Raw genomic sequence first — 13201 nt, forward strand, 5'->3', positions numbered from 1 at the left:
AGAGAGGAGGCAGAGGAAGAAGGCGGATGGGAAAAGAAATGAGGAGTATGAGAAAGGGAACAAAGCTGTATGTGCTGGAGGGATTGAGAGCCATCTACATCCAAGCAACATGTTGCCCATCCCATCCCTAAATGTTGTTATCCCTCCCTAGTCTGTGGGACTAGGAGCTTTCTAGACTTTCTAGAATCGCTACATTTTCTAGGATCTCAGAGCTGGAAAAGAACTCCAAGGCTATTTACTTCAACTTTGACCCACACAGGAATCCATACCACAGGATTTTTGACAATGGCCATCAAGCATCTTCTTGGAGGCCTCCAGTGAGGTTGACTCTACCACTGCCAGGATGTAGGACAGTGCCTGGTATGGAGGAGGTGCCTGCCCAAGTCACTGAGCAGGGGAGGAGGGAAAGGGAGTGGTTTCATTTCCTGAAGCCCCTTCCTTTCCAACATCTGTGTCCATCTTTGCTCTTCTTCCCAGTGACCCAGATGATGGCCCAAATCATCATCCCTGTCCAGTAGGCAGGACATAATCATACAACTAGTACTAACAGAAGCATTTTTTTTTTTTTGGCGGGGCAATGGGGGTTAAGTGACTTGCCCAGGGTCACGCAGCTAGTGTCAAGTGTCTGCAGCTGGATTTGAACTCAGGTACTCCTGAATCCAGGGCCAGTGCTTTATCCACTGCACCACCTAGCTGCCCCCAGAGGCATTTTCATAGCATTTTGGGTTACACAAAGTACTTCCCATGTTATTTTATTTCATCCTCACAACAACCCTGTGAGGTAGGTGGTATTATTATCCCCATCTTACAGATGTGGAAACTTGAGGCTCAGAAAGGTTAAATGCTAGCTACTTAGCCAGGGTTTGCAGTTAGTATTGGTTGGGGCAGCATTCAAACTCAGTTCTTCCTGACTCCAAACCCGGTGGTGTACTCACCACACCACCTAGCTGGGTGGTCTACAGCTAGGTGACCAAGATTATCTACCACTTTCTGAGGGGTGGGAAGGGCTAGAAGATGGGCAATGAATGGAACTGTGTCATATTCGTTAGGGCTGATATTGGGTTCCTGGTTGAAAAGGGATGAAGACATTATCAGGGTCAGGGGATTTCATCAAGGAGGGGAAGATGGAGAAGTGAGTTCAGGGGAGAATCTCAGTTCTAGATCCAGAGTAAACAAAACCCCATAGAAGACACTCATATTAGCAACTGTTCACCAGCTTCACCTTCACAGAATGTGGCTGAGGACAGGAGGCCTTGTTGGGGACAAGCCAACTATAAACGAGACTGATGTGTGATGGACACCTGGGGACCTTTCCCAATGTCTCTGCTCGGCAGAGCCCTTCCACCCACCCAAGAGTCTCTTGAGCTAATACACCTGGAAATGGGCAGAGGTGGTACCATCCTTCCAGCATCTCAGGGTTTCCACGGCAACTGAGCGGCAGAGGGGGCAGGTCCTCTCCCGGTCGAACCAAAGACAGAGGCACTCCTCGCAGAATACATGCTGCAGGGGTAAGGGGCACAGTGAGAGGAACGCTGCCCTGTGGGACTCCAAAACAGCACTTAATACCTTCCACCCCACACTACCCCTCTTCCTGGATCCCCCAGTTCCACCAAGGGCACCATCGTCTTTCCAGTCACCCAAGTCCAGACAATGGGAGTCATTCTCAACATTCACAGGGCATTTACTAAGTAACTACTGTGTGTTGCATTTTTCTCCACCCTAAAGAGGTCATGTGAGGAACTAGATGGTGCAGTGGATAGAGTACAGGGCCTAGAATCAGGAAGACCCAAGTTCAAATCTGGCCTCAGACACTTACTAGTTGTGTGACCCTGGGCAAGTCACTTAACCCTGTTTGCCTCAGTTTCCTGATCTCTAAAACGGGGGCGGAGCTGGACCAGCTGGCTCATGGAATCTCTTTCAGCTCTAAATCTAGGATCCTAGGTACCATCTCCTAAAGGAAGACCATCCTGATATCCATCTCCTCAGAAATGACCTACATCTACTATGTCTATTTCATCATTATGTTCCTGTGTATACTACACTTCCCTTAACAGAATGGGTGCTTCTTGAGGACAGGGAATGTTTTCTTTTTGTCTTTGTATTCCAGTGCCCGGCACATAGTAGGTGCTTAATAGATGCTTATTAAATTACAATAGGTTATTGAATTACTCTACTGGGGCTCCTGGAAGGGAGTGTTCAGTATGTTTGTGGGCCTTTTAAAATGGAGAAAGAGCCTAAGGAAGAAGAGCCATCTAGACACTTTCTTAAAGGGTCATGAAGCAGGCCACGCTTAGGGAATGGCTAAGAGGCCTACCAGCTCCAGCAGTATGTGACCTGTGACCACGGGCAGGTCCCTGAGCCACAGTTCTCCTCCTCCCCAGGTGCTCTGGGCTTTGGTAATCTGGACTGTCATCCCCACCGGGCCTGAGCAAAGTCGTCAGCCTCCTCCTCTGCCACATGACCCAGGGCCCCAGGGGCTGTGACTTCACACAGCCCTTCCAAGGGCTGGCTGTCACATGGAAGAGGGATTAGACTAGTTAGGCTTGGCCCCAGCGGGCAGACCCAGGTGCCATGGGGGGAAGCTGCAAGGAGACAGATTTAGCGATGATGTCAGGAAAAACTTCCTAACAAGTCGTGCTGGCCAAGAGTGGGACAGGCTGCCTCACGAGGTGGTGGGCTCTTCTTTCCTGGAGGAGGCTGGACAACCACATCTACGGGATGCTATAAAGGGGACTTCGGGTCAGGGATGGTGAACTCAAAGGCCCTGGGGGTCTCTTTCCAACTCAGAGCGTCCAAGATTCCTTGGCTCCCTCAGCCCCTCCGGGCTGGGGATCAGGGGACCCATACTCACCTGGCACATCAGGACCAAAGGCTCCCGGAACTCAGCTTGGCATATGGCACAGATCTCCCCGGCCTCAGCACACTGTTGGCTCGTGGCCCGCACCCCATAGTTCTGTGTGGGGACAAAGGGGGAACTGATTTTCAGTTAGAGACAGGCTCTTGTCCACAGGTACGTGGCTCAGGCTGTTCTCCAGGCCTGGATTCCTGGTACAAAGTAAGTACTTAATGAATGTCTGAATGATTGGAAGGCTCTCCTCCACCACTGCACAGCCTGGCTCCCAGGTTCCAAAGGCTATCTCTCTTCATTACTAGTTCTTAGAATCCCTAGCTTCCCTTTAAAGCAGAGTTTGAGTGCTTTCTCCACCAGGAAGCTTCTCCTGATTCCTCCCCCACTACCTTGGTTGTTGTTATTGTCTGTCCTTCATTCTTCTTCTTTTCTTTTCTTTTTTTTTTTTGCAGGGCAATGAGGGTTAAGTGGCTGGCCCAGGGTCACACAGCTAGTAAGTGTCAAGTATCTGAGGTCAGATTTGAACTCAGGTCCTCCTGAATCCAGTGCCAGTGTTTTATCCACTGCACCACCTAGCTGCCCTCTGTCCTTCATTCTTGAAGAAGACCATGACATTAGGGTGATGTCATGACTTGCATTGAATTGGATTTAAGTGAGGCAGGCCTGTGCAAGGTCATCAGCCTCACTCCTCCAGAGCCATCTGAGTCCAGTGGCAAGATATAGCTGTGAGGGTTAAGTGACTTACCCAAAGTCACACAGCTAGTAAGTGTCAAGTATCTGAGGCCAGATTTGAACTCAGGTCCTCCTGAATCCAGGGCCGGTGCTTTATACACTGTGCCACCTAGCTGCCCCACAAGATATACATCAGGATGACTGGAGATGGCCCTGGATGTTTGAGGCAATTGGGGTTAAGTGACTTGCCCAGGTTCGCACAGATAGTAAGTGTCTAAGGTGAGATTTGAACTCAGATCCTCTTGATTCCAGGGCCAGTGTTCTAACCACTGTGCCACCTAGCTGCCCCTCCTCAGTTGTACACCAATCCTGAAATGACTTTGTAAATATTTACTTATAAGATTGAATGTGAGCCTCCCTGAGAGCAGACACTGTTCCATGTCTGTATTTCTATCTTCAATGCCCAGCATGGTACCTGGTTCATAACTGATGCTTAATAAATGCTTCTTGATTGGTTGATTTACCTGCTGTGTGTCTATCTATCCATTCCAAGCCCCCTCTTACAGAAAGCCTCCCCTGCTCTCTCCGATTAGTCATACCCTTCTTCCATCATTTTAATCATGTCTGACTCTGTGATCCTACTTGGGGTTTTCTTGGCAGAGATAGTGGAGTGTCGTTTCCTTCCCTAGCCCATTTTACAGATGAGGAATTGAGGCAAACAGGGTTAAGTGATTTGCCCAAGGTCACACAGCTAGGAAATGTCTGAGGCCAGATTTAACTCAGGAAGATGAGTCTTCCTCACTCTAGGCCCAGGACTCTATCTACTCTGCCACCTAGCTGCCCTACAGACTTCATATAGTATATTATTGTGTAACTCTAGAATATACATCATGTTATCATATAATGGTATATAATTATATTATATATGTAATATTGTTTTTAATAATATCTATATTGTATCTTCTCCTCCCATTGTACTATAAACTCCACAAGAACAGAGACTGTGCCTTCTCCAGGCTTTGCACGTTCCCCCAGATGGGGCACCTAGGTGATGCAGTGGATAGAGACCTGGCCCTGAAGCTGGGAGGACACTTATTAGCTGTGTGATCCTGGGCAAGTCACTTAGCCCTGATTTCCTCAAACATCCAGAGCCATCTCCAGTGGTCCTGATGTATATTTTGCCACTGGACCCAGATAGTTCTGGAGGAGAGAGTAAGGTTGGTGACCTTGCACAGCCCTCCCTCACTTAAATGCAATTCAGTGCAAGTCATGGCATCACCTCCTAATGTCATGATCCTCTTTGAGAATGAAGGATAACAACAGCAGCCTCCCCCAGGAAGATGCTCATAGCGGGCATCTACTGAATGCCTGCTGTTATTGTTGTTGCATCTCTCCCCTCCTCTCCCTCCCTTCCTCCCTCCTCTCCCTCCCTTCCTCCCTCCTCTCCCTCCCTTCCTCCCTCCTCTCCCTCCCTCCCTCCCTCCCTCCTCTCCCTCCCTCCCTCTCTTCCTCCTTCCCTCTGTCCTTCTCCCACTGCCCACCGGAATTGACATATTTCCTCCTTCCACTTGCAGAGAAGCTCTTTTGTCTTTGTATCCTGGAACTTGCCGGGTGCTTCATAAATGCTGGTTAACAACACACCTGGAACCTTCTCTGACCAGTGGCCAGTGTTTCCTGCACTTTACAATCTGTATCACACCTATGAACTTCCTAGGGGCATTGTGAGGCAGGGAGGGAGCAACCAAATCTTCAACTGACCATCCAACCTTTTTGGACCTTTGTTTGAATCTGACTCACCTGAGGGGTGCAGAGAAGCTTCAGGGCCTTCCTCACTCCGCCCAACCGGCCACAGATGTCAAAGGACTGAAAGAAAAAAGCCACTGTTTTCCATCCCACTTCCATCCACCAGACCTGGGGCAGGGGTGGGGTGGGGAATCAAACTCCACTCAACCCTGGCTAGGTTAAGAATGTGGGAGAGGCCCCCTTCTGGGGCCACATCTGTGATCCTAAAATGTTAACTTTCCAACACCCAAGGTGTAGAGATTCCATGATGGCCCGAGATTCTAGGGAAAGTAGCTGTGATTTCCAACTGTGATGTCTCCCGTGGGGCTGGTACTCAGAACTTCCCTAAGAGCTCTCACACACATCATCTCATTCATTCTGACTCTGTACTGTATATGTTTTACATTTGAGTCCATATTGTTGCCCCTTCCCCTTCCCCAATAAACCTCTTTAGGGGCAGCTAGGTGGTGCAGTGGATAAAGCACCAGCCCTGAACTCAGGAGGACCTGAGTTCAAATTAGTCCTCAGACACTTGATACTTACTAGCTGTGTGACCCTGGGCAAGTCACTTAACCTTCATTGCACCGCCCAAAACAAAACAAAATAAAAAAAGGAATGGGAAGACAGCTCAATTGCCATGTCATAAATCCCAATAAACCTCTTGAAGGCAGGGGCTATTTTGTTTTAATCTTTGTAATCCCAGCACCCAGCATAGTCTCTAGTATACAAAAGGTGCTTAATGAATGCTTACTTATTGACTTTTTTTTTTGTGGGGCAATGAGGATTAACTGACTTGCCCAGGGTCACACAGCTAGTAAGTGTCAAGTGTCTGAGACCAGATTTGAACTCAGGTCCTCCTGAATCCAGGGTCGGTGCTTTATCCACTGAGCCACCTAGCTGCCCCTACTTATTGACTCTTGATTGGTTTAATCTACATAGCAGTTTCTTGAGAGCTAGAAACTCCAAAGGGATTTGGAGTCAAGGAAGACCTAAGTTCAAATCCTGTCTTAGACATTTACTAGCCTGTGTGACCCTGTGCAAATGATTTAAGCTTTCTGGGATGCAGTTTCTTTGTCTGTAAAATGAGGTTGAAGTCAGTGTTCTTTAAGGTCTATTTTCCTTTTAAACTGATGCTCTTATGATTGATATAAATCCATTAGCCATTTTTTGAGTCCTGTAAACTCCATGAAGGCAGGGATTTTGAGTCAGGAAGACCTGGATTCAAATCCTGCTTCCAGTCTCCTAATGATACTACTAGACAACATTAGTCCAGCTCTGTCATTTCACAGATGACAAAACACTTTCAGAGAGGTCGTTTCCATTTCCCAAGGTTATACAGTTACCTGGTAGTAGCAATGAGATGAGAAACCATGCCTCTTGATTCTCTATTATTATATGAAAGAGTGTAGGGGGCGGTGGGGAAATCATCCTCACTTTACACTTGAAAAAGCTAGAGAGAGATGACACATTGTGATAGAGTAGATAGAAAGTCTAGGAGTCAAGAAGATCTGGGTTTAAGTTGTGTCTTTGACACACATTAAACCATAGACACTGGCTGCTCTAAGCAGTTCTCAAAGATCCTAAGTTGCAGAGAAAGTACTGACCTGCATTGGTAGGAGTTCCTCAATTCCCTATGCTAATGAAATTCTGGCTCAGTTCATGAACCATAATCTTATAATAGTTGAAGAAAAAAAATCAGAAGTCCTTACCATGTATGGTCATCAACAGCATTATTTTCTCTCTACCCTTTGCACTCTGAGGTTAAGCAAAAATATGGAGTGCACAGTGTCATGGGCTAATTTAGACTAATTTGATTCATGGACACTATACATATGGTCCGCTTCATAGGCAAGAGATAATGGTAATGATCCAATGGTGGCTTTTCCCCCTCTCCTCTCTTGCTGGAGAAGAACCTTCTGTTTCTGCTGTTCTGAGAAAGAAGTCTACTTTCCTTGGCCCACCTTACCTTGCACAGGCTGTACAGGATGATGAGGACCCCTCCTAGGAAATAGCTATTGGAGGGGTCATCTCCCATGATATATTTGTACCACAGCTGGATGGGAACGAGTGACCGGAACAGCTGGCTCAGCTCTTCAATCACCAGATAGAACTTGCCCTGTAACCACACCAGAGGCATAAATTATGATTACTGTTAAAGACCCAAAGGGCAATGTTGGGGGGGGGGAGGCTGGGGCATCCACGATAATGATGCTTTGAGTCCTCCACAGGCCATTAATCAGCATCTAGAAGCACTTAAGCAGGCTCCTAATGGGGGCAGAGACTAGTGTCAGGGAGAGGCAACCTCTGACTGCTGCCTTCACCCAGTGGCTGCCTGTAGCCCAGGAAAAATCAAAAGGTGAAGGGAGCAAGCATTTAGATTGCATTTCAGGGGGATGGAAACCTTACACTTCTAGTAGAGTGTGTGTGTGTGTGTGTGTGTGTGTGTGTTTCCAGGGGATGCTGCTATTTCACCTTGAAGCTGTATCAAAAGTTTGTGGCCCCTGTTGAACCGACCACATGTAGAATTTTCACCAGCATAACTTCAATTATCGTTCTGTTGTCTGAGGACTAACCCAGTTACATTGGGAGGGAATCATTGCCAGGTTGGATGAAAGAGGTCCGACAATGCTCAAAGTCTTCCCACTAATTACCTGTTACTGCAACATTAACAGGAATATTAACTCTGGCAAAAATCACTCATCCTTAAAGTATGTGAGTGTTGTTGTTGCTGTTGTTGTTGTTGCTGATAGAGGAATTTCAGCTCTAAGACTGATTGGGAAATGGCAGAAAAATTAGAAACAAGGAAGTTGAAGAGAAGGGGTTGAGTAGGAATTTACATTGTTCACAAAAAGGCCATCTGGATGGTGAAAGGTCTTGACAGACCATGCCATATGGGGGTCAAGTGAAAGAATTTGAAAGACTGAACCTAGAGAAGAGAAGACTCAGGGGGAATAGGAAAGGTTTGTTCAAATCTTAGAAGGTTTGTCATGGGGAAGAGGACTTAGCCTTGTTCCTCTTGGCCCCAGAGGGCAGAACAATGGATGGAAGATGTCAAGAGGCCAATATCAGCTAGATGTTTTGAAAAATTCCCCCTAGATTAGTGCTGTCCCAAAGGGTAATGGGTTACTTCTTGGGGTAGTGAGTTCCTTCACCCTGAAGGTCTTCAGGAAAAGCACTTGTTGAATATACTAAAGAAGGTACATTTCCCCCTGATGTGAACCGGCCTAGCTGCCTGCTGAGGTCTCTCTACCTCTAAGGCACTGGAATACTTTCTGAAATACCAGATTTTTAATGGGCCATATAAGATTAAAAAGGAAGCTGTGGAGGGACAGGGTCAAGATGGCATAATGAAGCCAATACATTTTGCTGAGCTCTCCCAACATGTCTCTTCTATAACAACAAATCATGTGTCAAATTGAATTTCGAGTGGGAAAGGCAAGAAAGTCACAGTGAGCCATTTTTCTAGCGCAGGACAGCTATGGAAGACATAAAAAAGGTTTGTGGACATTGAGGTGGGTTGGTTGGTGGAAGTAGCAGTAGCTATGAGGCAATAGTGATGGGATGAATCTCTGATCAGAGATTCCACACAACCCTTGTACTAGCACTAGGAGCAAGGGTGGGTGCTGTTTGGCAGCACTGCTGCCCATTAACCACTTCTCTGTTGAAGTTCCAGGGAAGAGAGGAATACTTATGATTGTGAAGTATCAGAAGCCCTGCCTGGGTAAGGACTAGAGTAGGAGGGCAGTGACCAGACTTCACTCTGTATCACACCACTTTGGAAGCATCAAAAATTTCTAGGCTCCCACTGAGCTGTGAAAGCTGCAGCAGACCATAAAAGACAGAAGCTCAGGATAGCCATACCCCTTGCAGAACCGAACTCTAACATAAAGTCCAAAGTCAAGAATTGGGCTGGAGAAATGAGCAAACAATAACAACAACAAGGAAACATGACCATTAAAAGCTTCTGTGGTGACAGGGAAGCTCAAGACACAAACTCAGAAGAAGACAATGACTTGAAAACATCCATAAATAAAGTGTCAGAGAAAATGCAGATTGGATATGAGCCCAAAAAGAATCCCCCAAAGACCTAACAAAATAAATTTTTAAAAAAGAACAAAAAAGTTTTAAAAAATCAAATAAGAGTGTCAGAGGAAAAACTGGGAAAAGAAATGAAAGTGATACAAGAGAAATGAAAAAAAGAACTAACAGCTTAGTAAAAGAGGAACCATAAAAAAAAGCTGAAGAAAAAATTCCTTAAAAATCAGAACTGGGGGCAGCTAGGTGGCACAGTGGATAAAGCACTGGCCCTGGATTCAGGAGTACCTGAGTTCAAATCTGGCCTCAGACACTTGACATTTACTAGCTGTGTGACCCTGGGCAAGGAACTTCACCCTCATTGCCCTGCAAAAAAACAAAACCCAAAGCAAAACAAAAAAATCAGAACTGGTCAAATGGTAAAATAACAATTATAATGATACAAAAATATGTTCTTTATAAGAGACACACTTGAAACAGAAAGACACACATAGAATAAAAATAAGAGATGGGAGCAGAGTTTATTATGCTTTAGCTGAAGTAAAAGAAGCAAACATAGTCATCATGATCTCAGATGAAGCAGAAGCAAAAATAAACCAGATTAAAATAGATAGCAGCAAAAGTACATTTTGCTAAAGCTTATCATAGACAGTAAATTAATATAAATAATAAACATATGCAACAAATGGCATTATATCTAAATTCTTGAAGGAAAAGTTAAATGAGTTATAGGAGAAAGTAGACATCTCAATTTGTACCTCTTAGACCTAGATAAATTGAATTATAAATTAAAGAAGAAAGATATTAAAGAATAGAATTTTAGAAAAATTAGATATGATAGACCTCTGGAGAATACTGACTGGGAATAGAAAGGTGTATAACTATTTCTTAGCATGACAAAAAAATGACCATTTATTAGGGCATGGAAACCTCACAAACATATTAAATGTACTATTAGAAGTACAGATTAAAAATTAGTTGGAAACTAAGTAATCTAATCCTAAAGAAAGAATAGATCAAAGAAGAAATCATAGAAATGATCAATAATCTCATTAAAGATAATGATGACAATGTGATAACATGCCAAAATTTGTGGAATACAGTGAAAGTGGTACTTAGGAGAAATTGTATATCTCTAAATGCTTACATCAATAAAAGAGAGAAAGAGAAGATCGACAAACTCGGTATGCAACTTTAAAAATTAGTAAAACAACACTGAAAATTCTCAAATAAATACCAAAACAAAAATCCTGAAAATCAAAAGATTAATAAAATTGAAAGCAAAAAAGAAAATGAACCAATAAATAAAACTAGAAGCTTATTTTGTAAAAAAAAAAAAAACACAAAACCAACCAACCAACCAAAAAAAAACCACACACACAAAACCCAATTAAAAATGAACAAGCAGGGGCAGCTAGGTGGTGCAGTGGATAGAGCACTGGCCCTGGAATCAGGAGTACCTGAGTTCAAATCCGGCCTCAGACACTTAACACTTGCTAGCTGTGTGACCCTGGGCAAGTCACTTAACCCCAATAGCCTCACTTAAAAAACAAACAAACAAAAATGAACAAGCAAGCAATAAAATAGATAAACCATTGAATAATTTGATTTTAAAAAGAAAAATAATAAATTAGAAGTATAAAAATGAAAAGGATGAATGCATAATGGAGGATAATGGTGATAAACTAGAAGCCTTTCCAATGTCCATTATCAACATTATTAAATTCTGTATTGGAAATACTAGCTATAGCAATTAGACAAGAAAAATAAATTGAAGGAATAAGCACAGGCAACAAGGAAACATCACTTTTTGCAGATGATATGATGGCATATTAGAGAACCCTAGAGAGTTAATTAAAAAACTAGTCGAAACAATTAACAACTTTAGCAATATTGCAGGATATAAATAAACCCACACGAATCATCAGCATTTCTATAAATTACCAACAAACATAGCAGAAAAAGAAAGAAAGAGGAATTCCACTTAAAAAAAAACTTCAGAAAGTATAAAATACTTGGGACATACGTAGAAACTATATGAACAAAATTACAAAATACTCCACACAAAGACAAATCTAAATAATTGGAGAAATATTAATTTCTCATGGGTGGGTCAAGACAACATAACAAAAATGACAATTTGACTTATATTAATTTGCATTTTCACTACCATGCCAATCAAACTACTGAAGAATTGCTTATACAGAGCTAGAAAAAAAAATAACAAAATTCATCTGGATGAACAAAAGGTCAAGGATATCAAGGGAATCAATGAAAAATTGTGAAGGAGGCCTAATAGTTTCAGATTTCAAGCAACATTTTTCACAGGAGGTAAAATGGCTTGTTTTGATTACATAAAATTAAAAAGATTTTGCACAAACAAAACCAATAAAATCAAAATTAGAAGAAAAGCAAGATACCAGGGGAAAATTTTTTTTATATTAAGTTTCTCTGGTAAAGGTCACATTTCTCAAATATATTTTAAATTTTAAAAAATTAAAAAATTTATTTAAAATTTTATTATTTAAATTTAAAAATAATTAAAATTTTTTTTCAAAAAAGGGAACCATTTTACAATTGATAAATGGTCATAGGCAATTTTCAGAGGAAGAAATCAAGGCTTTCAATAGCCATATGAAAAATACTCTAAATCACTACTGATTAGAGAAATGTAAATTAAAACAATTCTGAAGTACCACCTCATATGCTAACATGACAGAAAAGGAAAATGACAAATGCTGAGGGGATGTGGAAAAATAGGGATGCTAATACACCATTGGTGGAGGTGTGAACTGATCTAACAGTTGTGGAGAACAATTTGGAACTATGCCCAAAAGGGTATAAAATTTGACCTAATACTACTGCTGATAGCTCTATACCCTATAGGGAATAGGTCTATAAAAGAAAAAAGGAATATGTACAAAACATATTTATAATTGGTCTTTTGTGGTGGCAAAGGATAGGAAACGAAGGGGATGCCCATCAATTGGCTAAACAAATTATGGTATGTGAATGTGATGGAATACTATTGTGCTGTAAGAAATGATGAAGAGGGGCAGCTAGGTGTCGAAGTGGATAGAGCACTGGCCCTGGGGTCAGGAGTACCTGAGTTCAAATCTGGCCTCAGACACTTAACACTTACTAGCTGTGTGACCCTGGGCAAGTCACTTAACCCCAATTGCCTCACTAAAAAGAAATGATGAAGAGAATTATTTCACAAAAACCTGGGAAGATTTATATGAACTGATGCCAAGTAAAGTGAGCAGAACCAAGGGTACACCGTATACACTAACAGCAATACTGTAAAAGTGATTAATTTAATTTTGATCAATCCAATGATCCACCACAATTCCAAAAGGATTCATGATATAAAATGCTATCTACTTTCAGATAAAGAACTGATAGACTCAGGGGGCAGATTAAAGGATATTTTTCTTTTCTTTATTTTTCTTGCTTCCAAACCCACCCCCCACCTCAGAATTTGACTAATATGGAAATATGTTTTGCATGATTTCATATGTATAATGGTATCGTTTCTTGCCTTCTCACTGGGTGGGGGGTGGGAAAGAATTTAAAACTGAAAGTGAAAATACAATTTTAAAAAACGAAGTGAAAAGAGGAAAAGAGCCACGTGAGAATGATTTGGAGGAACTTTGATGATATTCCTGGGCAAGAGATGATTGGCTCTAAAGGAAGAATCCCTTAATAATAGGGTTTTCTAGAAGTCTAATGGGCTGAACCTGAAGACGATGATTTTCCCATCCCCAGAGGTCTTCCAATAGAGCCTTGGTGACGATTTTCCTGGGATGTTGTATGGGGATGGGGGAGTCTTCCTTTGTGTATGGGTTGGATATCTGAAGTTCC

The 13201-nt window shown here is 42.7% G+C and overlaps 1 protein-coding gene across 3 annotated transcripts in view; it reads right to left on the reverse strand.

The window, feature by feature from the left end:
• RNFT2 (ring finger protein, transmembrane 2) overlaps positions 1–13201 on the reverse strand; it is a 75610-nt gene continuing 62409 nt past the window's right edge. For 2 of the 3 annotated variants that reach the window (XM_043989061.1, XM_043989070.1), the window contains exons 9-12: positions 7269–7418; positions 5318–5383; positions 2852–2953; positions 1–1500 (exon numbers count right to left, since the gene is read on the reverse strand). In XM_043989061.1, the coding sequence (XP_043844996.1) occupies positions 1366–1500; positions 2852–2953; positions 5318–5383; positions 7269–7418 (453 nt within the window). In that variant the 3' untranslated portion in view covers positions 1–1365. The remainder of the gene's footprint in view (positions 1501–2851; positions 2954–5317; positions 5384–7268; positions 7419–13201) is intronic. The other variant, XM_043989078.1, reaches the window with a different exon arrangement.

Source organism: Dromiciops gliroides, chromosome 1 (assembly GCF_019393635.1).
Source record: "Dromiciops gliroides isolate mDroGli1 chromosome 1, mDroGli1.pri, whole genome shotgun sequence".
Classification (NCBI taxonomy): domain Eukaryota; kingdom Metazoa; phylum Chordata; class Mammalia; order Microbiotheria; family Microbiotheriidae; genus Dromiciops; species Dromiciops gliroides.